At 36.6% G+C, this 24837-nt stretch overlaps 1 protein-coding gene across 1 annotated transcript in view; it reads right to left on the reverse strand.

Annotated features, from left to right (window-relative positions):
• Window positions 1-24837, reverse strand: part of LOC150087120 (twitchin-like) — a 3511780-nt gene that overhangs the window by 1637034 nt on the left and 1849909 nt on the right. The window contains 1 exon segment of the mRNA XM_090372971.1: window positions 24005-24127. Within this exon segment, the coding sequence (XP_090229097.1) occupies window positions 24005-24127 (123 nt within the window).

A 24837-nucleotide genomic window follows, 5' to 3' on the forward strand; every position in this document is an offset into this window, starting at 1 on the left:
TATCAGATACGTGTTCCTTGTCACCTTAAAGATCTTTAAGGGTGATGTTTTTGTTTCCTTTATATAATGATGAAAAAATTCATTGTCGATCATTTTCATATGTTGGGCATTAGCATTAGCATTATTTAACTGTTTGGATAGTATTGCATACTTGGCATCTTGGGGGTTCTTCTGCACATAATAGATAACCATTTGTGAAATGAGTATGTCCTATCCACAATCTGGTCAGAACAACTTCTCTCCTTGATTTCCTTATGCTCATTTTCCAGTGCTCAATGTTTGGTTTTATTTCATATAATTTATTCCATGTTTGTTTTTGCCTGAGTTCTGACAAAAGGTTAGACATTGGGTTAGACAGCGATTTTTTATGATTGGCATGTAGTCCTTATGTGGAACTGCGAAATATTGTTCTTGAAGGTTAGTGGTTGATTTTGCAATTCTGTCCTCTTCTTCATTTCCTTTTATCCCTTTGTGTCCTGGTATCCAGCAGAAAAGTATCTCTTGTTTTTTCTTTGTGAAGTCTGTTAGTATCTTGTTTAATTTGCCAGAGTACTGGATGGGTTATAATGCTTGTGTTTTGTATGGCTTGGATTACACTTAATGAATCAGAGTATATTACTGTTCTCAAGTGGTAGGTGGTTCTGAAATGCTCCAGGGCTATTTGAACTGCTACTAATTCTGCAGTGTAGACACTGCATTATTTTGGGAGTTGGCGTGACAGTGTAACGTCTGGGAATACTTCTGATGTTCTTACGTGGTTCTCTGAATTTGATCCATCTGTATATATTGGTATGTGATGGGATATTGCATTCTATGTGCTGCATGCAGTTGTTGAAAGTTGATGTCTGGTAAAGTATTTTTATTCCAGTTTTGTGTGAAGAGTTCATAAGCTGTGGGATGGTTTATCCATGGTGTAATTATATGCCCTTCTAGATTTGCAACATTGAATTTGCAACATGATATTTTGAGATCATGTGTTATCAGTAGCTCTTGTAGTCTGATGCCTTGAGGCTGGTTTGCTCTTTTGTGGTTCTATATATGTTTTCCCATTTTAGTGAGAATATAGTTGTCCAAGTCGGATGTTCTCTTATGTTGTTTGTTTGTTTGTTTATTTGGTTTTTAGGAGCATTAGCAACTAAGGCCATATTGCTCCGGGATATGCGGTGGTCATACCCTGACCTTTCCGCATCCTCCGTATTTGTTCTCTTATGGGTCTTATCCTGTAAGCATACAGCAGTGCCAACTGTTGTCTCCTCAGGAACAGCGGTGGTTCATTAGCCTCTGTATAGAGACTATATGTAGGGGATGTGCAGAAAGTTAGTTAGTTAGTTAGTTATTTGGTTTTTAGGAGCATTAGCAACTAAGGCCATATTGCTCCGGGATATGCGGTGGTCATTCTCTGACCTTTCCGCATCCTCCATATTTGGTGGTGACGGGCTCGAACCCCGGTCTAATCAAGAAGCGTGTGCTATGCACTGCTGCTCCTTCCCACCTGGCTACGGAGGCTCCTGTGCAGAAAGTTCCTGTTGCTATTTGTATAGCACTAAGGAGAATCAGATCTAACCATTTGAGGGCGCGCTTTTTTGCCAATGCATAAACCAGTGCTCCATAATCTATATTTGACCTTACTAGTGCTTTGTACATGTTAAGCAGGGTATAACGGTCTGCCCCCAAGATGCTGTCGTTAAGACTTTAAGAATATTAAGTTGTTTCATACATTTTATTCATAGTTGTTTTACATGTTCTACAAAGGTCAACTTGTTTTCTAAAATTAGTCCAAGAAATTATACACTTCGTTTCATCATCATCATCATTCTACTCTTCCGTTTGGCATGGGTTGAGTCCCTATTTAGATCTCGTCCTCCATTGTTGTCAATCTCTTGAATCTTGCATCATTTGTTGATAACGCTGAAAGCCTGTGTTTTCCTTTAGGCATTGGAGCCATTCTCTTTTGGGTCTTCCAGGTGGTCTCTTATCTCCAATTCTTCCTGTCAGTACTACATTAGGCAGCCTGTGTTGTTTCATCCGGTTCACATGTCCTAACCACTGAAGTTGCTTTTTGTAGATCTGCTCTATTATTCTGCATTCAAAATTTAGATCTCTCCTTACTTGTTCATTAGTTTTATGTTCTCTCCAATTCGTTTTATTGATTTTCCTTAGACATCTCATTTCAAATGACATTATTTTTTGCCTTTATTTCTTTTTTATTCTCCAATTCCCTGATCCATAAGTTGCTGTGGGTATGATGACAGTTTCATATAGTTTAATTTTTAGACTATTTGAGATTTTATTGCTCTTCCATATGTTTTTGAGTTTGTTCATGTTTGTCCATCCAATGTTCAGTCTGTGATTAATTTGGTCAATATTATTTAGGTTTCCGGTTATTAGAGAGCCCAGGTATACAAATTTTTGTACTTGTTCTATTTGTTGATTTTGAATGTTTATGTCTTCTATATTTTTTTCCGATTTGCATTACCTTGGTTTTATTTATATTAATTTCATAATCGTTGCTTGCTTTATCAATGTTTGTTAATATTTCTTTTAGTTGTTCTTTGGTTTCTGTTAAAATCACAATATCATCTGCATATTTTATGTGGTTTATATTTTTTACATTTATTATTGTGCCTCTTTTTTCTTCAGTTGATTTCATTAGTTCTTCTAGGTAGATATTAAATAGACATGGAGATAAAGGGCATCCCTGCATGACTCCTTTCTCTATTTCAAATTTCTCTGTTTTAAAGTTGTTGAATTTTACTATTGCTCTTGTATTTTTGTAGAAATTATTTACAAACATGATTATTTCATGATCAAGTGAGATTTTTTGTAGTTGCTTCATTAAATTTTCTCTGTTTACAGAGGCAAATGCCTGCTTGATATCGATGAAGCACTGATAAAGAGGTTTCTTCTTATTCCAATATTTTTCTGCAATGATGTTTAGTGTGAATATTTGGTCTATTTTTGATCTGCCTTTTCTAAATCCTGCTTGTTCTTCCCCTATTGTTTCTTCATATGTTTTAAGTATCCTATTTTGTAAGATCCTTATAAATATTTTATATATATGGTTTAAAAGGGTAATGGGTCTATAATTCTGACAATTTTCTTTATCTCCTTTTTTGTGTATAGGTACTATTATTCCACTTTTCCAGTCTTCTGGTATATCACCTGTAAATAAAATTAGATTAAACAATTGTGCAAGGTGTTTTAACATTGCATCACCTCCATTCCATAGTTCTTGTTGGATACCATCATTTCCAGGTGCCTTGTCATTCTTCATTTGGCTAATTGCTTTCTGAGGGTGCTTTATCTCTTCTCTTATCTAAGGCAAGAGTGTTTTTTCCTTCCCCTTTGAACAGGGTTTGGTAGTATTCTTTCCATATTTTTTTAATTTCTTGCATGTTTCCTGTTTTTATATTGTTTTTATTTTTCATCGTCAGTGTTTTCAGGATGTATGTTTTAGAGAGTTCCTTTATAACCCAGTAAGTTGTTTTACAGTTGTGAAGTTAATTGCCTCTTCGCACAGCTTTGCTTTCCAACCATTTCCTTTAGCAGCTTTACACAGGTTGTCTATTTTGTTTTTTAGGGTTTTATGTTTTTCCCTTTTGTCTTGATTATTTTATTTGTTTAGGAGGTTTTTCATTTGTCTTTTTTCCGTCCATACATCTAAAATTTTTGCTGTAATCCAGAAACACTTCACTTCTGCTCTTACGAAGAAAGGCTTAAGTTTTGCAAATTACAGAGTCTGGAGACTAGGCACCGGCGAGGTGATCTGATAGAGGTGTATAAGGCTTTGAATGGTTTGAGCATGCTCAATGCCAATGGGATTCTTCATCTTTCTCAGAATAATCACCTCAGAGGGCATAAATTCAAATTGAGGAAGGACGGATGTCGGATAGATGTGCGGAAATTTGCCTTTGGCCAGCGGGTGGTTGGTTGGTGGAACCGACTTCCATCACTGGTTGTTGAAGTTGATAGCCTAAACAAATTTAAAGCTCAACTGGACAGGTATTTCGAACGAACGGAGGGGTGAAATGGGAGTGGGTTTTTTTTTTTTTTTTTTTTGTTTTTTTTTGGCTGATGCTGAATAAGCTTGCTTTCTTGCATCATATGCCTCTGCTAATGCTAATGCTAATGCTAATCCAGAAACACTTCACTTCTGCTGTAAATCAGAAACATTTCTGCTGTAATCCAGAAACACTTCATTTAACTAGCATTATATTACCTTGCAATGTTAGTTCAGATTCAGGGTGCAAATTTCGTTTTCTACAGAAATGTAAGCAGACTGTTTTTTGTTTTGATATTTTAAACCTGTTTTTCTGGGCCCAATGACTGATGTTGTTAATTGTGCATTGTAGTTTCTTTCTATTGTTCCCATGTTCTGTGCTTGATATGAAATACTGAAGTCATCTACATATAGTGCATATGACACTGTGGGTGGTAGTTGTTTTGTGATGCTATTTATATTTATAGTGAATAGTATGGCACTCAGGACAGACCCTTGTGGAATTCCTTCTTTTATATGATTTTGACATTATGTTTTGTACTCTAACTTGAAATGTTCTATTTTTTTCATGAAATTTTGGATGAATAGTGGTAAATGTCCTCTGAGTACTGCATCATGGATGTCTTGTAATATACCATGTCTCCACGCTGTGATAGGCCTTTTCTATATCAAAAAATACAGCAACCATATGCTTTGAGGTTATAAATGCATCTCTCTCTTATATTTGCTTCTTTTCATGCAAGGTGATCTAATGTGAATCGATTATGTCTAAACCCACATTGCATACTGGTGAACCAGTTAGTTGTTTCAAAATACCAGACTAATCTTTTGTTGATTATCTTCTCTAGCACTTTGCTTAAGCAGCTAGTGAGGGCTATCGCTTGATATTTGTATGGGTCCTTCTGATCTTTATTGGGTTTTTGGAAAGCTAATACTATTGCATGGTGCCACGCTTCAGGATATAGGTTTTCTAGAAAAATGCAGTTTTACAGTTGAAGGAGGTTTTCTACCTCTTTCTGCTTTAGATGTTTAAGCATCTCACAGTGTATATTGTCTGGTCCAACTGCACTTGGTTTTGTTTGTGATACTGCTTGGCGTAATTCATATATTGTAATTGGTTGGTTATAGGGTTCAATCCTTTTGGTATTAAAATTAATTCTGTTTTTTTCAGTTTTCTCCTTATAGGTCAAAAATTCTGTAGTGTAAGATTTGTTTTGACGATACTTTAGCAAAGGTTTCTCCTAAATATTAGCTATGTCTGATGGTTCGGTAATGCTTTCTCATTTCCAGTGTAATACTAGTGATGGTTGGTTTTTATACTTCCCATTCATTTTTCCTATTATATTCCATATTATTTGTGTGTTTGTTGTTCTATTTATTGAGGAAATAAACTGGATCAGGAAGTTTTTCTGGTTTTTTTCTGTGTATACCTAGCTAGTGCTCGTGCTTGTTTATATTTTATCAGATTATCTGTTGTAGAATATCTCTGTAACTTATTCCAAGCTTTGTTTTGTTGTCTTCTTGTTTTCATGCAATCTTTGTTCCACCAGGATTTTGGGTGCAATGGAAAATGAGTTGAAGTTGTGGGTATTGTTTGTTCAGCTGCTTGTATTAAGGTATCATGCTTCAGAGGTTCATCGACCAATGTTTCTTGGATGATTTATGGATTAAATATTGCCAGTTCTCTAAATTTTTCCCTGTTACTTTTTTCTGTTTTCCAGCGGGGTGGTCTGTTGGGATGGCAAGGAGGTTTTCTGGTCAGTATGGTGATTACTGGGTAGTGGTCACTGCTGTATGGGTTTTCTATTACTTGCCACTTTAATTCTGGTAGAACGGAAGGTGTGCATATAGTTAGATCTACTGCTGAGGTTGTAGGTAAGTGAAGGAAAGTGAAAGTATTACTAGGAAAGTGAAAGTATATATGTTTACCATTATTGAGTAGAGAAAAGTTATGATGGTCTATTATTCATCCTCGTATGTTGATGTCAGTGTTTTTCCACAGATGACTATGCCCATTCAGGTCTCCCATTATACAGAAATGTGATGGGAGTTGGGAGATTAGTTGGTCTATTTCTTCAAATGGTATATCTGGTCTTGGTGGAAGATACACTGAACAGATGGTTACCCTAAACCTCAGTGTTATTCTTATTACTACCGCTTCTATATTGCTGTTTAAAGGAATGTGTTCAGTTGGGATGTGGTTATGGACCAAAATGGCTACTCCTCCATGTGTTGACCTTTCTCTTATTGTCTTTCCTAAACATTCTATAATTTTTTACTAGTATGAACCAGAGCTGTAATGCTCAATACGTTCTACGTTGATATCAATATTTGTAAAATTATAAGAGAAGTTTAGCTCAATATAATAAGTAGAACACTCCAGAACATCTTACATTACAGTATAAAATAAAAAAATAATTAAAACACAATTATAAATCAAATTAATATAATTAAAAATCAATAGTAGTAGTAGTGGCATGTGATGCAAGAAAGCAAGTGTATGAGCTTATGCAGCATCAGCCAAAAAAAAAATCACACCATTCCCTCCAAATGCCTGTCCAGTTCCTCCATAAATTTATTTAACCTATCAACTTCCACAACAACAGATGGAAGTTTGTTCCAGCAATTAACCACCTGCTGGCTAAAGGAAAATTTCCGCACATCTAATTCTACATCTGTCTTTTCTTAATTTGAATTTATGCCCCCTTAGGTTCGTAATCTGAACAAGTGGAAGGATCCCATCAGAATTCAGCATGCTCAACCCATTCAAGGCCTTATACACCTCAATCAGATCACCGTGCAGGTGCCTAGTCTCTAGCAACTGCAATTTGCAGAACTTAAGCCTCTCTTGGTAAGAGGATCCCTTCATTCCCCTCACCAATCTTGTTGCCCTTCTCTGTATACACTCAAGCAAATCTACATCCTTCCTAAAATGAGGCCTCCAGACCTGTATGCAGTATTCAAGGCAGGGCCTGAACATTGACTTATACAGAGGGACAATCACCTCCTTTTCCCTGCTAGCAAATTCCTATATTTCATTGACAAAAGCCCATGACCTGCCCTGGCAGCCTGTCTGCATTGCTCAGAAAACTTCATATCTGACTGCACAATTACTCCCAGGTCTTTTTCATTTTCTACCACCTTAAGTGTAGTACCACACAGTTGGTACGTTTCTTTGGGGGTTACTTCTACCCATATGCAGTACTTTGCATTTGTCAAGGTTAAACTTCAGTTGCCACTTCTTAGCCCATCTGCCCAAATTATCTAGATCCTGTTGCAGTAGCACACTGCCATTACTGTCATTAACAACCCTGCCAACTTTTGTATCATCTGCAAACTTCGGCACTAAGCCTGATATACAACCCTGGGGGACTCCACTAATAACATTGGTCCATGAAGAGCAGCACCCATTAATTACCACCCTCTGTCTTCTTCCACTCAACCATCCTTTTATCCATTGTAGCAACTTACCCTTAATACCATTCTGATCCAATTTGTACAATAGTCTTCCAGGCACAACAGTGTCAAAAGCTTTCCTGAAATCCAAATATATGATATCAAAATTATTTTTTGCATCCAGTTCCTTTGTAACCACATCATAATATCCTATCAAATTTGTCAGACAAGAGTTTCCCTTAACAAACCCATGCTGTGTCTGAATTATTGCTGCAGTCTTGTCTAGATGATCCTGCAATGCATCTTTAACCAGTGACTCCATTATTTTACCCGGAACAGAAGTTAAACTAACTGGTCTGTAATTACTCATGCCACCCTTCGATCCCCCTTTGTGAAGGTGACCCTTCAGGTCAGCTTCAGGAAGAAAAATCATTTTTTGTAAATTTTTTCGTTAATTTCTTTTAATTTTTAATTGCGTTAGATTGATTTTTAATTGTGTTCATTTGATTTATGATTGTGTGCAATTGTTTTTTAATCTTTTAATTGTGTTCAATTGTATTTTAATTATTTTTTTACTTTTTACTGTAATGTAAGATTTGTGATTTTTTTCGTTTTTTACAAATAATTTTTTACTGAAAGGGTGCCTTGCTGTCTAAGGTCTCTTGTAGACAAAAGCATATTGGCATATGGTGTGTTATTAGATACTGTACATTGTCATAATTGGCTCGTAGTCCTCTACAGTTCCATTAGATGAACTGTTCCATTATTTGGCTTTCCTAGGTTGCTTCCGAAATGGAGCATTCTTATACTTTGTCTTATCTTTATTAGAATAGTTTGGCCAGTCCATGTCCATATCTTCTTCTGTGAAACTTTCTAGTACTGGTTCTTCAGATGTGTTTATTTTTTCTATTTCCATCTGTTCAGTTGCTTTGGTGTTTGTAGGTTTAGGTCAGTCTCCGTTTTGATGCTGATTTGTGGATATCTGTTTTGTGCAAATAGAAATTGTGGTATTCACTGTTTTCTCCTGTTTTTGTGCCTTCAATCCAGTAAGTGATTCTTTTGGCAGCATGGAAATTTCGGTTTGAACTTCTACTGATTTATATTGGATTACTGCTTGTGCATATGTTGGCTTGTTTGTAGGTCATGGCTGTAGTATTCTCCTTGCTTCTTGGTGTGTTCTGTTTTGTATTTCTGAATTAGTTTCTCTTGTTTCCATTTTTCGCACTTTTTTGAGTAGGCTGGGTGTTCCCCTTTTACGGTTTGTACATTTCAAGATGTTTTCAGAGCAAACTGTAGTCTCATGTTCTTTAGAATCACATTTTGCACAAGTTGCTGAGTTTCTGCATGCCATTTGCGAATGTACAAATTTCTGACATTTTGTAACAATGCAGTAGATTTGGTATGTATTGTCATACTTGGCAGTTCAGATATCCTGCTTTGACTGTTGTTGGAGGTTTTGGAGTATTAAAGGTTATGATAAGGGTTCTTGTTGGAATTATATTTCCATCCCTTCAGATATTAATTCTCTTCACTCCTGTTACTCCTTGGCTTCTTAATTCTTCTGTGAACTCTTCCTCTGACACATTTAAGAGATCCCACTCTGAGATCATCCCTCTGGAAGAATTCAGCATATTGTGTGGTGTTACAACTACTGGCATTCTCCAAAAATTGTTGTTGATAGAAACTTCTGGGAGTGCTTGAGATTTTCTGTTTCCACTAGTATGTCTCTGGATCTCAGGCATCGAACTGACTTGGGAGATCCTACTAGACCCTCTAACGTTTTCTGAGTTACGAATGGAGACATATGTCCTCATGTCTGATCTTGTGTTGCATGTATGTCGGTATTTTTGGTGGGTCCATATCTGTCTTCTGTCGCTTTGATTTTGTGTTTTCTGTATCACTACTTGGTAGGGCTTTTTCTTGAAGACCTGTAGTACTAGTAGTTATTTTACTACTTATGTTTGCTCTTTTGGCGCTGGGAGTGTTCTTTCCTCTCCCAGGTTGTTGTTGTTGTTGTTATTTTGGTTTTTAGGAGCATTAGCAACTAAGGCCATATTGCTCCGGGATATGCGGTGGTCATTCCCTGACCTTTCTGCATCCTCCGTATTTGGTGGTGACGGGCTCGAACCCCGGTATAATCAAGAAGCGTGTAAAGCACTGCTGCTCCTTCCCACCTGGCTACGGAGGCGCCTCTCCCAGGTTACCAGCCCTGCCACGTGGAGGCAAGAGCAGTGCTACTTAGTGACCAAGCGACTGTGTAAGTTAGATTAGTAAAAGTGAGAATAAGAGAAAAAATAAGAAAGGTGAATTTCCTTTCTTATTTTTTTGAATGGATAACAAATGTCTTCACTTACTGATTGTAAGACAAAGAGCTGTTTCACAAAAATAAAAGGAATTTAACGATGAAAATTAAAGAAGCTGGTATATTTTTCAGAACACTCTATAAATCGCTTAGTCACTAATAAATTGCTTGCCACCTGGAGCAGAGGCAGTAGGCTTAAGGCGATCTTTTTTAGGAAAGGTCCATATCTTCTTCAATATAAATTTCTAACATAGGTTCTTCTTGAGTTTTGTCATCTATGTCCATTTCTGCAGTATTAATTTGGCTCTTTTTAGAGGATTCTGCTTTTGCCATCCTGGTCTCACTTCAGGACTTGATGCCACTAGTAGAGGGAATGGAAATTGGAGTATTACAAGTCTGGTCTCAGTTGTTTTGCTTTAAAGCTGGCTGAGGAACTGAAAGCGATTTTTCAGGCGGAATTGAATCGGTTTGAGTAGCAACCGAACGAAAATTCTTAGTAGCATTTGCATATGTACATGCTAAAGCATCTTTCACTATTTGTTGTCTCACTTCTGATAAGTCACTTTATGTTAAATTTTAAATCTCTGTATTTTTTTCCCAGCTTCCATAATTAGCAATTTTTGGAATATGATAGATGTGTATTGGGCAAACTGGAGATGTTGCCTTACAATCTGTTTGAATGTGATCTTGGGATCCACATTTTGGGCATACTTTGTTTCCTTGACATGTTGTCTGACAGTGTGTCCGAATTTTTGGCATTTATAACAGCAAATTGGATTTAGAATATAGGGGCGGATATGACAATTTGTATAACTGGCTTTAACAGTATTTGGTAAATTTGGGGTATTGAAAGTGAGTTTGTTTGTTTGTTTGTTATTTGGTTTTTAGGAGCATTAGCAACTAAGGCCATATTGCTCTGGGGATATGCAGTGGTCATTCCCTGACCTTTCCGCATCCTTCGTATTTGGTGGGCACGGGCTCGAACCCTGGTCTAATCAAGAAGCGTGTACTATGCACTGCTGCTCCTGCCCACCTGGCTACGGAGGCCCCTTGAAAGTGAGTATTATACTATGGGTTGGAATGAGATTGTCATGAATATGAGCCAGATTTCTTTTAGCTTGTATGACCTTTTGATCTTTCATTTCTTTCACAGGCTCCTCTTCTGTTACATTCAGTAGATCCCATTCAGAGATAATGCCTTTGGAACTATTTAGGGTTGTGTGGGAAGAGATTTTAATAGAAATTCCTCCAAAATTTTTAAGCTTTAACAACAACTCAGAATGATTAGACTGTGTTGTTCCAACTAGTAAATCCCCAGACTGTAGCCTTTTGACCATTTTAGGTGATCCAGCAGCATTTTCTAGGAATCTCTGTATCATAAACAGAGAGAGTTTACTCACTGGTTGGCTAGTTAACAAATGGATAATAAGAAAAGTTGGATACTCTGGTTGGTCAGTGTCTTTTTTTTAAGCACTTACTTTGCACATTGTAAAGAGTACAGAATTGTACAAATCAATTGTATTTGAGATTGAAGACTCTAATGCTGGATAATTTTCTTTATCCATATCAGCAACTTTTTGCACTGGGGGATTAGCTTTTCCACCCAGGTTATTGGCTCTGCCATGGGGAGGCAGGAGCAGTGTTGCTTGTGACCAAGCTGAGGAGTTAGTATAGATAGTAAACTAATAAAGAGTAAAGAAAAAAGTGCTTTCCTTTTTCTAGCTCTCTTTTTATACTTTTAAAAAGTACAGCTAATTAACAAAAGGACTTATAAAATGAAATAAAACAAGAATAAACTCACAGTCACTCTAGAAAAATCTCTCTAATAAAATCACTCTAGGAAGTCATAGATCACTTGGCCACAGGGGCCGCAACCTTGCACAGACTGTTCATTTACCTACCAGAATAACAGACAATTTTTTTTTTTTTTTTTTTTTTTTTAAGAGCATTAGCAACTAAGGCCATATTGCTCCGGGGATATGCGGTGGTCATTCCCTGACCTTCCTGCATCCTTTGTATTTGGTGGTCACGGGCTCGAACCCTGGTCTAATCAAGAAGCATGTGCTACGCACTGCTGCTCCTGCCCACCTGGCTACAGAGGTGCCTCAGACAATCCTATCTACACACCCAACACTCTTGATCTTTTTCTCACAAACAAGTCTTCAAAGTGCACAGTCAAGGTGGGCTGTCCTATAGACCTATAAGATCACAACTTGGTGATTGTCTCTTCTCCAATGGAGCCTTTATCTCATGGCTATTCCCAACCTCGTTTTGATTGGCATTACAAGAATGCAAAATGGGGTGATCTACTAGATTTCCATTCTTAATATCCTTGATTGTATTATTATTTTTAAAATTTTCTGATGCCATTGTTTGTTCAGATCATGTCGGTGAAATTATTCCTGGAGGGATGAAATCCTTTATTCCACACTTTAAATCTTGTCCTTTATCTAAACCTTCATTTTCTAGTAAATGTGCTAAGGCTGTTCAAGAGAAGGATGTTGGACATGATAATTAGCTAGCATTAAATATCCAGATTCATTTTCTGCCTGCACTAAAGCTTGCAACAATTGTAAACCACTTATTACTAGATTTTAAACAGGCTAAGAGTACAAAACTTGCTTCTTGTTGAAATAGTAGTCGAGCATTTTTGTCTCTTGCCAAAGACCACAACTACTTTTGCCCATCTATACTCCCATCATATGTTAAAACCCAAAGGTTCTATTGCCTCCTCAGTTAGAAGAAAGTAGGATGCTGACTTACTAGCATCCTACTTTCTTCTAACTCTTGTACTGCAGATCTTGGTAAACCACCTCCTACCCTTCCCAGTATGATACGTCATGCAGTCTTCCAACAAAAGGATTTCAGAAGAATTTTGAATAATTGTAATGCCAAGAATGCTCCGGATCATGATGATATTCCTCCATCCTGTGGAGGAATACTATCCTCAAAAATAAACTCAAATCCTCAAAACCTGTGGACTTAGAGTTTACTCCTGTTGTGTATCACCTTTTTACACTTTCTTATTTTTCTGGTATTTTCCCTTCTGCTTGGAAATTTACTGATATTCAGCCACTTTCCAAAAATGGTGATAAACCCTTCCCATCCAATAAGTATCCCACTGTTTTTGATATCTCTAAAGATTTTTATCATGTTTAGCATAAAGGTCTTCTGAACAAGCTTCCACCTTCTTGATTGCTGACTGGGTTTCGCAATGGAATATCAAGTTTTCTTTCCGACCACTTACTCGGTGATGATAGATGGCTCTGCCATCTAACTTCTTCACTAATGCTGGCATTTCCCAAGGTTCAATTCTTCTTTCCACTCTTTTCCTCTTATATATTAATTATCTTCTTCCACTGACCTGAAATCCTATCCATAGCTTTTCTGATGATAGCACACTACATTATGCCTTCTAGTTTGAAAAAGCTTGCCCTGCACAAACAGCTTCAACCTCTGGAATATCCACCACCAGTTCATTAAATGATAATCTTCAAGTAATTCCACAATGGAGTAAAGATAAGTTATCTTTACCCCATAAAGATGCTTTCTTTCTTTTCCTATTATTTCCTAACCTAACATTTAAGGTTAGGTTAGGAAATAATATTATAGGAATAAATAAAAAATCACAAAATATAAGGAAACCTTTTCTATTATTTCCTAACCTACCATTTAAGGTCAAGTTACGAAATATAACGAAATATAAAGAAATCTTCTCCTTTTTTTCATAACCAAACCTAAATCAACAATATAGTAAAAACACTCATGAACTCCAAAAATCTGCTTTTAATAATGAGAAAAAAACATAATGAAGAACATAAAAATGAATGGAACGAAACTTTTATTAATTTAGTTTTCATCAAAAAATCAACCAACGTTTTATTTTCCTTACAAATTTCTTCCATCTTTAAAAGATTCATCGCTGCTATTACCTGTTTACTGTTCATCACAAAACAATTATGCACCGGAGTAGCTTGTCGTCTGTCGCTCCCACCACCAATCATTTCATCGTTTGCCACACCTACCTGTCAATCAATATATACTTCTCGATTCTGGCTCCAGACCGATAACACCTACCGTCTGTTTACACCGAGCGAGCAGCGCTAGAGTCCGGTGTCGGAAAACTAATTTTACGTGTAAGTTATCCAACGTTTCTCATTGTTCTCGTGTTGCCTTTCTTTACCTTAGCCGATAATTTATTTAATTTTAATCCTTCTAAAGTTCAGTCCTTTCTTAAATCTCACAAAAAGGATTCTACTGCTCTTATTCTTATCTTCAATGACAATCAGATTTCAATGACACTAAGATTTCTCAGATTTCTCTCTTGGTATAAGCACAAATATTGCTTCATCTTCATCTAAAAAACTGGGTTTTCTCTTTTGTTCTAGGCATTACTTTTCTTCTAAACAACATTTTACTCTATACAAATCTAAAATCCACCTTACCATGGAATATTGTTCCCACATTTGGTGTGGTGTCACTAAAACCTCTCACTCTCCTTACAGACTCCATTCAAAAGAGGGCAGTCAGGGTAATTAATGACCTGTCTCTTACAAAGTCTCACTGCAGAATGTGAAGTTATGGTGAAAGAGAGTGACCCAGCAAGGAAGTAAAAGAGAGTGAAAGAGAATTTTGGTAAAAGGGAATGAAGGCATGAATGTAACTGAGAGTATAAAAATACTCTCAGAGTATGAAAATACATTGTTAAATATATAGTTTTAGAATATACACACTAACACAAATGGATTTAGCTACTGACAACATCAATACACCCATTGCATACCTCCCTGGCAGGCAAGATATGCAGCCAGGACTGTGCCTCAGCTGAATAATAAAAGAAAATTGAGGAGACTGGGGAAGCAGTGCAGAGGGAATGGAATTGAATAAATTGAATAAGTGATAAGTAAGTTTGAAAGAATGAATGAAAATATGGGTGCGAGTGAGAAAGAACACAAAGTCTTATTCTTAGTTAAGTTATAAATACTAACCCATACTTTTTGCATCTCCCCACCATCGGTGTGAGAAAGAGGATGGAGGTATGAAAAAAAAAAAAAAAAAAAAAAAAAAACAAACCCATAAAATCTAATAGAGAAAAAAATAAAATAAATAGATATACAGGGTGTCTCAAAAATAATGGTACAAACGTTTAGGGGAGGTAGGTAACATCTAAAGGAATGTGAATCGCATAGGAACCCATAACCGGAAACGTCACCGTAAGTCGGTACATGGCACTGTTAATCAGTTCGCAAAAGGGAAAATTTCTGGTTTACTCATTCAAGTAGTAGTCGCCGCAAGGAGAGCATGCATCGATATACGAACTGTGAGCTGAAAGACATGCACCTAGTGTATGGATTAGCAGAAGACAATAGACGAGCCGCTCAACGAATTTATGGAGAACGCTTCCCAGACAGACATGTACTGGACCACCGTTTGTTTGCACGTGTGCATCAAAATTTGTGTGATTATGGGTCATTTAGAGGTAACAGGAGTAGTGTGGGCAGACCATGTTTGACACAAACTCCCGCCATGGAAGAAAGTGTGTTGAATGCCGTCCAGAATAATCCTACTACCAGCACATTTGCCGTTGCCTCTGCCTTTCGGTTTGTTTGTTTGTTATTTGGTTTTTTAGGAGCATTAGCAACTAAGGCCATATTGCTCCGGGAATATGCGGTGGTCATTCCCTTGACCTTTCCGCATCCTCCGTATTTGGTGGTGACGGGCTCGAACCCCGGTCTAATCAAGAAGCGTGTGCTACGCACTCCTGCTCCTTCCCACCTGGCTACGGAGGCACCCTGCCTTTAGGAGTGTCTCGTTGCAGTGTACAGCGTGTCTGGCATGATGAGTCCTTAAACCCCTTTCATCTCCAAAGGGTTCAGTTACTGCTCCCCGAGATCATCCTGCACGTGTGGCTTTTGTGCAGTGGTTTCTCCAAGAAAGTGTTCAAGACTTGAATTTTCCAGCCTATGTTTCGGTCACGGATGAGAATTATTTCACTCGGGAAGGCTTATTCAATCAGCACAATACTCATATGTGGGCTCACAACAACCCACATGGTGTGCGCCCCCATGTGGCACAACATCGCTTCGCAATAAATGTGTGGGCAGGTATGGTCGGTGACTGCTCAGTCAGCACATACCTGTTACCATCCCGCATGAACTCCGCTAAATATTAGATCTTTCTTGAACAAGTTCTACCAGTGTTAATTGACGATGTTCCAGCAAAGGTGAGACGCAACATTTGGTTTCAACATGACGGGGCACCTGCCCATTATGCAAGGTGCGTTCGTGACCATTTGAACAGGCGTTTTGGGTGTCGATGGATTGACCGTGGTGGATCTGTTGCCTGGCCCCCACTCTCACATGATTTATCGAGCCTTGAATTCTTTCTGTGGGGGCCCTCAAATCTGTCGGGTATGAATTGCCTTTGGAAACGGAAATGGATCTCGTGGTGAGACTCGTCTGTGCTGCTACTACTGTCAAAGAAACTCCAAGTGTGTTCGACCATGTCCACCAATCCATGCTGCGTCGGTGTCACGCATGCATCGTGTCTCATTGTGGAACCTTCGAGCATCTGTTGTAACATCATGAAATGCATCCATCTCCTACTCCATTGTTAATATTATGTCAAATAAATGTTTGCCACTAATTATTGTCTTGTGTCATTTCTGCTTCTTGTGCCTCTGCTTTTTTTTGGTAGTTGTTGGCGCATCGGCTTCTGTGGCCATAATGCACCTCCCAAGGTTTTTGCAGTACTTTGATCCAAGCCCGAGGCAGGATTCGAACCCGCGACCTTTAGGTTGCCAGGCAGGCACTTTACCCACCTGGCTAGCCCGGTCGGCAATGTGCCTCTGCTACTACTTTCCCATGACGTTTCCGGTTATGGGTTCCTATGCGATTCACATTCCTTTAGATGTTGCCTTCCTCCCCTAAACGTTTGAACCAATATTTTTGAGACACCCTGTATAATATAAAATGTAAAAAGAAAAGCATAAAATCAGAATGAATGCAATGCGTGAAACAGAGCACGAGTGTAATAAATTGTATATCACTCCTCCTCATTCCCCTGGATTGATTGGTGGGCAAGGGAATCATTTATAGCCTCCATGCCCATCCAAGAAGACACCATGCTGTGGCCATTTAGCCCGCATAGTGTGGGATGCAGATACTAGCCAGCTGACCCCTAGCCAGTGTGGGATAGTGTCCACGTAGGAACTCCTACATAGGGATCCTTACCTATGATCTTTCACTCCTTCTACCTGAGGTGCTTGTTCTCTCACTCCCCCACTCTGGGTGGCACCCTCTCCCTTTTGCCTGGTGGGTCATCCCACTTCCTTAAAAATTTCACATTTTTTTTTTTTTTTTTTTTACTGGGCTCTCCCTGTCTGTAGCCTTGGCTACCACAGGTTATATATAAGCACTGGCTACCACAGACAGTGCTTATATTCTCTAATGCCTGGCCCACTTCCTCATGGCACTGGACGGTAAACTAGAGGTTTCTGTGTGAAAACACAGTCCCCCTAGGCTATGAGGCCAGATGAACAACACAACCCACACTAACACTACATGAACACTTACTAACCTACATAAATTTGGCCTTTACATTAAAATAAAAGCTGTTGAAGCAGTACGATATCAGTTATGGGATATTACGACTATATTAAATGAAATCAAGGAACAGGCCAAAGGAAGAGATGCAAATCTGCAGTCTGAAATACAAGTTTTGTTAACAGAAATTACTTCTTTTAAATTTATTATAAGTTTAGTTGTTTGGTGCGAAATATTGAGTATTATAAATAAAGTAAGTAAAGCCATGTAAAGTAGTAAAATTGATATGAACACTGCAATTATATTGATAGAAGGTCCTCTTAGTCAAAAAAAAAAAAAAAAAGCACGGTACTAAGTACTATAAGTTCTAATACCTCTCGTGTTTGGGGTTATCATAAAAAAAAAAAAAAAAATGAGCAGCTATTGTTAGCTTACAAGAACGATTTGAGCAGATGAATGAAATATTCTCAGCTTTTCATCTTATACTAAAATCAGAAAAAATTTCAATTTATTTGAAAATGCAATAGAAATGAAAAGTCAACACCTTGAAGGAATTCTTACTGGCAAAGATGGGAGCAGCGACATCGATGCCAAAGAGTTATTTCAAGAAATCCAATCTTAGCAGCATGTTTTAAAAGGAAAAAATTTTAGTTGTTTAGAATTACTGACATTTAGTCAAGAAAAAAACTTAGTTGAATTATATACCAACATAACCATTTCTCTTCAGATATTATTAACATTGCCAATTATGGTTGCGTTTGGAGAGAGGAGTTTTTCAAGGCTCAAAATTATTAAAACATATTTATGCACAACAACTGATCAAGAAAGAATCAATGGATTAGCCATTATGTCAATTGAACAAGATGTATTATAAGATATAAAAACTTCAGACATTACAGACAAATTTATATCAAGTAAATATCGTAAGGTAATGTGAAAATTTTTAAGTTTATATAAATAATGTACTAGTCGTTAAAGTTTAAATAATTTGAATAATTTTTGGGTGTTTCCTTTTTTTTCCAATTTTGCGAATTCCACCTTTAATTTTTGCAAGGGGGCCCCAGATGAATATTTTTCCTGGGGCTGACAGAAGTATAGGTACGGCACTGTTTGTAATCTGGAAAAATTTATTCCTTTTGTGCTCCTGACAAAGGGATAATAGCCATTTTTATCTACTGGTATATTGTATGATGTGTTTGTAATCAGTGTAAGGTATCTGGATATCTGATGGTATGAGACTGGCATTCTTGACAACAAAACTGCTTGCTCATTTCTTGTGATTCCAGCATGCTCAGTTATCCAACAGAAGATTCTTTTTTTTCCTGTTTGTAAGATGCTGCACTAACTTTATTCAAATTTGTTGTAGTAAGGGATGACTGGAAGAAAATTTACACTGAAGAGTGAATACAGCACTTAAGGAATCAGGAAAGATAATGGTTTGAGGGAATAAAGACTGTTTTACATTCTATAAAGCCACCAGGATAGTATACAATTGTGCAGTGTAAGTGCTGTACTTCAAAGGGAACTGCTAAGACATTGCAATGTTTGGTAGATCTAAGGCCATATTGCTTCGGGGATATGCGGTGGTCATCCCCTAACCTTTCTGCATCCTCCATATTTGGTGGTCACAGGCTCGAACCCCAGTCTAAACAAGAAGCATGTGCTAAACACTGCTGCTCCTGCCCACCTGGCTACGGAGGTGCCTTTGGTAGATCTACAGCTGTACAAACTTTATTGTTTGTCTTGGAACTGTCAGTATTTGGGGAAACTAGAAAATCGAAAAAAGTGAGCTGCATGCTTAACAATGAAATTTGGAAGAGCATTTTATCCCCATTATTGAAAATACTTCACAACATGTGCCAAGGGTATTTACTATGGCAGTGTAGCTGTGCTAACATCTACAATTATGTTATTCATATTAGTCCCCAACATACAATTAAGCTTTGTAACCTAATGCCACATAGTTTATTCTACAATGGTTTATTTTGATACAAATTATCCCATTTTGGTTGAACAGGTATTGCCATATGGGATGATGTGGGAGGAGACTTCTGATTATAGCTTCATAGTTTAATAGAAGAGCATGCGACCAAGGTGTAGTGGAGGTCATGTGCTTCTGTTTAAAGACTCAGAACTGGCAATGTATGAAAAGTCCCTAGTGCAATTCGTCGAGCATTGTGATATACAGGGTAAAGCCATCTATAGTCCAGTCGAGATCTAATTAACGAATGGTATAGGTGTAGCAGCATGTAATGATCTGCACACCACAACACAGCAGAAATTATCCTAAGAAAGTTTAGTTTCCGTAGACAGGTTATGCTTAATACAATCCAAAAATTTAATTTTTTATCCAGTATGAATCCAAGAAATGAAAAGCAATTGGATGAGGATGCAAATTAAGTTTATGGAAAAAATGGACAGCTGTTGTTTTTTTGTTTTTGAAAGTTCTTGAACATTATTTTTCATCCACTGAACAAGCCTGTTAATGGTGCCTTGAAATTGTCTTTCAATTAGATGCATATTTTGAGAGTGGCATAAGATTGCAAGATCAGATGCAGGTATGTTTCAGCTGTGTCAGGAATACATTTGGTGACTGAATTAATCCTGATGGCAAAGACTGTGGCACCAAGAACAGAACCTGGGGGACTCCTCCTTCATGTTTGGGAGAGAGCGGAATGAAAACGTATGTGAAAGGATTTGTTGCTAAAAAGTTCCGAATAAATTTTGGAAAATGATCTAAAATATTGGATTCATACAGATTGTGAATAATCCCATATCACTAGGTTGTGTTGAAAGCATTTTTGATATTAAGATATATCATCACTAAGTGTTCATTCCTAAGAAATACATTTCGAATGTTTGCTTCAGCTTTGACCATGAGATCGAATTCTTTGAAAGCTATACTGATTTCAACGTAGAATGTTTTCAGTCTCTAGAAACCTTGCCAACCTGCCATTGATTATTTTTTCCAATGCTTTTCCTAAATAGCTAGTTAAAGCAACAAATTGGTAATTTGTTAGATCAGAACAGTCCTTTCCTGGCTTTGGGAATGCTAATACAATAGAATGATACCAGGTAGTAAGGTAGTAATCCTTGCTGAAGATTCTATTAAACAGTTGCAGAAGAGCAGTTAGGGACTCTTCAGTCAAATAATAAATCATGGCATAATAAACTCTATCAGGACCTGCAGCATTATTCTTTGATCGTGTAAGTGCACTGCGTAACTCAATCATGGTAAGAGGTACATTATATGAAAGGTGATGTGCAGTATTACAATTCAAATTATTTTTTTTTCTCTTTGTACTTTATGTGCCTGAATGGCTGGCTCATATGCAGTTCGCTGAAAGTGTTTAAAACATTTCACTTAAACAACTTACAATTTTGAGAGGATCAAGGGTTTCTTCCCTTTTAGAAGTAGTATTGGAGTGGTTATAGGAGGATATTTTGCATTTCGTTAGAGAACAATCTCTTAAAAGGAGACTTTTCAAAATGCAATTCGATGAAAAAGAACCAGATCTGATATTACACACAGATGTGAGGTGGCTGAGTCGGAGTAAGTTTCTACAGAGATTTTGAAATTTGCTGAATGAAATTAAAAAATTTGTTGATCAAAGGGTGATGATTATGAGCAACTACAAGATATGGAGTGGTTGTGTGATCTGGCTTTTTTGGCAGATTTTACCAGTAAATTAAGTGATCGGAATTTGGAATTACAAGGAAAAAATAAAAATGTGGGTGACATGATTAGTAGTATTTCTGTATATAAATATCAATTTTTGGCAATGGCTAAGGATCTCAAAGAAAACAAATTCGACCATTTTGCAAATATGCAAGATCATTTAGAAAAATATCCTGTTTTTGAATTTAACAGTGAGAAATATTTTTCTGAAATTGAGAATGTTGTGGACGATTTTGAAACTAGATTCAGTGATTTTAAAACAATTGAAGACATTGTTCAATATATTTCTTATCCATTTAATGTCAACTTAGATACGAAACAAATTGCAGAAAAAAATCGATGTGAGTTTTCACACAGAGAAAATATTACTTGAAAATGAAATTATTACATTTCAAAACGATATCTTCCTAAAAGCCAAATCATCAGAAAAAGAGTTTTGGAAATATGTTTGCCGAGAAAATTACCCAAATGTAGAAAAAAATACAGTGAACTTTTAAATTCCTGTTTTGCTTCCATATATCTATGTGACTCGGCCTTTTCATATTTGAAACAAACAAAGATGAAGAATCGCTGTGCTCTTACTGACTTGCATACAGAAGATTCTTTACGGTTGGCCTTATCACAGTATATCCCCAATTTTGAAAGCTTGGCAGATGACATGAAGATACAAACTTTGCATAAATTAAAATTTTAAATATGTATGAATTTAAAATAAGAATTCTAAATTGTATTGAATTTTAAAATTTATAAACAACATTTTTCAATATGTGTTGATTAACCTTTTTAACCATGTGCAATGAAATTTTTGGATGGTAGATCGCGGCACATTTTGAAGGGAAAAAAGTAGATTGCATCACAAATTAAGTTGCCCATCCCTGATATATAGTATTGTAACACACAATACCAGAATTGTAACACATAATTGTAAAGTGTTACAATTCTGGCATTTTAGCAAACAGTAATAATTCATAACTTATAACAAAAAAAAAAAAGTAAAAACAACGACTTTTATGTGTAAAGTGAAAAAATTTTTTTCACCCATATTGTCTGTTCATTCCTCTATCCAGTACATGGAAACAAACATAATATCCAGTGCTTCAGCTGCAATATCACAGTATTTCAGTGCTTCACCTACAGTATATGGCATGTTGATAGCCTATGTGATGTGTAATAAAAAAAGTAATAATAATGGCCAGATTTCTACCAGGCAAATTTTAATGAAATTGGGAAGGAATTGGAAATCTTTCAAAATGGGCAAAATATAAAATTTTATAAAAACTCATCAAGCAGGAGTTGAGCCATTGCATGCAGAAAGATAAAGCGATGGATTCAAGGTATGAAGACAACTGGCACTCTAACTCTAAGCATATAATGATAATGTGCCCTTATTACCACTTTTTTAGCATATATTCTAAAAAAAATTGTAATAAGTTGCAGTGATACCTCACTTTAACTTTAAAACATTTTCTAGTGCCACCTTCTATCCTCATGCAGATTTGCCATTTTGCCATATTTTTCTAAAATTTGATAGTGTAAATTTTTAGGTAGGTATGATTCTTGGTATGATTTTCCAAGGTCAATTAATCACAAAAACAAGATCTTGTTATGTTCCCCACATCCAGCTTAGAAGATGTGGGGAACTCCAGTTGGTTAGATTGCCTCAGATCCTTTGATAACCCAATTAGAACTTTATTTTATCCTTTTTTTTTTTCAATTTAATACCCTCGTAGCACAGAAAAAACCACAACATCCAATTGTGGTTCACAACAGCCATGTCTTCACTTCACCAATATGATTTTTGGGAAAATCAACCAAGAAATAGTTTAAAAGAAGGAAAGTGAAATTGTTAAGTTACTATAGAAATGATGTTTTTGATGTAGATGATGCTACAATTTTTTTTTTTTTTTTTTTTTGGTAACTAAAATTTTTAGTTAAAAAATTATGAAGACTGAAAGTGAGTACTGGAGAAATACTAAAATTTCCAATTATGTGATTCTAAGAGATATTTAAATTTTTAAGTTTTACTGTTCTGGGTTATCGGCTATATCATGCCAGCCATGATATAACCAAACCAGCTAGATGGTTAATAAATAATTTTATTAGCCACCATTTTATTAACCAAATAATTTTATCAACCATCATTTTATTAACCAAATAATTTTATTAACCATCACCTTTATAAAAAGGAAATTCAGCAATTCTATATTAATAGAATTGATATACTATACTAATATTAATAATAATATACATATCCTGGGTGGATATGTATATTATTATTAATATTAGAATGGCTAATTGAAGCAAAAAACACTTTTTTGTCTAAATCTGCCAAAAAAAATAAACAAATATTCACCCATCAATAATACTTTCTCCATTACAGAAAAGTGCCTATCCCATTCCACTTTGAACATTACTAAGCTCTACACCACATTCACTTTGGCGGGCAGTTTATTCACATGATCTACAACATACTACCTGAAGAGATTTAGCCTTCTGTTATTTCCTAAAATTTTATATTAAATTCATGTCCCATTTCTTATCTCACCTATCAGTGAGACTGCAATTCATTTTTATGGTCATATCTGAGAACAGATAATTCCATCCTTTCTCTTTGGTTTTGTTGACCTTATAGCTGAGCCTGAGATAAAATGTTCCATCAAATTTATCAATGTAACCAATAATTACAATGAGATTAGTAGATAAGTAAAAGTATTTTTCATTAACAAGAGTGAAACAAACATCTGTTTAAGATTTGAAAATAATCAGTAAATATTCAGAATTCTGAAAGTAATTTTGTTAATGTCAGCAGAGAAGATAATATAATTTTAATCATATATTTCAGAGGGATGGCATATATTAGCTATGAATCTCTTTTACAAGGAAGTCTATCATTCTTCTAAAAACAACTACTGAATTTTTTTGTGAAGATTCCCTTCCTCTTTATGAAGATTCCCTTCCATTAGGGAATGGTGATGGGGGAACAATGAAAATCAAGCAATCAAAATATTTACTAATGATTTTGCAATAAAATTGTTTATCATACCATAACATACATAATAAGAGAGAATGAGCAAAATAATTACCAAAAGGATTTTTAGCAATCATGGCTTCTGAAGTTTCTAGTGGCGTTGATTCACCTTCCTTGTTTAAAGCTTTAACTCTAAATTTATATTTTTTCCCAGGAGTGAGTCCTGCGACTTCCATTCCTAAAAAAAAAAAAAAAAAAAAAAATTTACATATGAATATATAATGATATATGCATGTTACAGTGCTTTCTTAATTAACAAAACCACTATAACTAGTTATTATTGTTAACGTAAATTTTATTTGCATCCTATACAGCCATTTTCAGCCCTTTTCCACTTAGTGGATGGTCAGCCAGGCAGCAGACCACCCACTAAGTGGAAAAGAGTTTATTAACTCTATGCATATACACTGAGTGATCACTGAATTATGACCTCCTACCTAATACCATGGTGGGCCACTGTTCACTTGAGGTCAAGCAAATTTGGAAGCCATTCTGGATGGGTGATATCTTCACTGCATTTCTCAAACGGTTCATGCAGACTGCAGGCCCGATGACACAGCGCATTGTCTTGGAAGATCCCATTCTGCCATGAAAAAATGCAACATGTCATGGTGCACACATTGTCCTAAGAGCTGCTGGTAGATCTCACCAGCAAAAGATTGGTTCATGTGCACCAGGAGTCTTAGTTTTTGTCGGCAAAACATGCCCCATATTAAGCAACCAGTGCCACCCACCTGGATAGGGGCACCATACACAATGGGTATGGTGACCTCATCCATCCATCCAGGTGCCCCATGAACTCATGCTGCTTGTGCCACACACAAAAGCATTTGTCAGCATGCTGCACCAGGTATTTGGCCTCGTCTGACCAGCAAAATTGTTTCCAGT

Source organism: Mastigoproctus giganteus, chromosome 4 (assembly GCF_048544385.1).
Source record: "Mastigoproctus giganteus isolate SK-2022 chromosome 4, ASM4854438v1, whole genome shotgun sequence".
In the NCBI taxonomy this organism is placed as follows: domain Eukaryota; kingdom Metazoa; phylum Arthropoda; class Arachnida; order Uropygi; family Thelyphonidae; genus Mastigoproctus; species Mastigoproctus giganteus.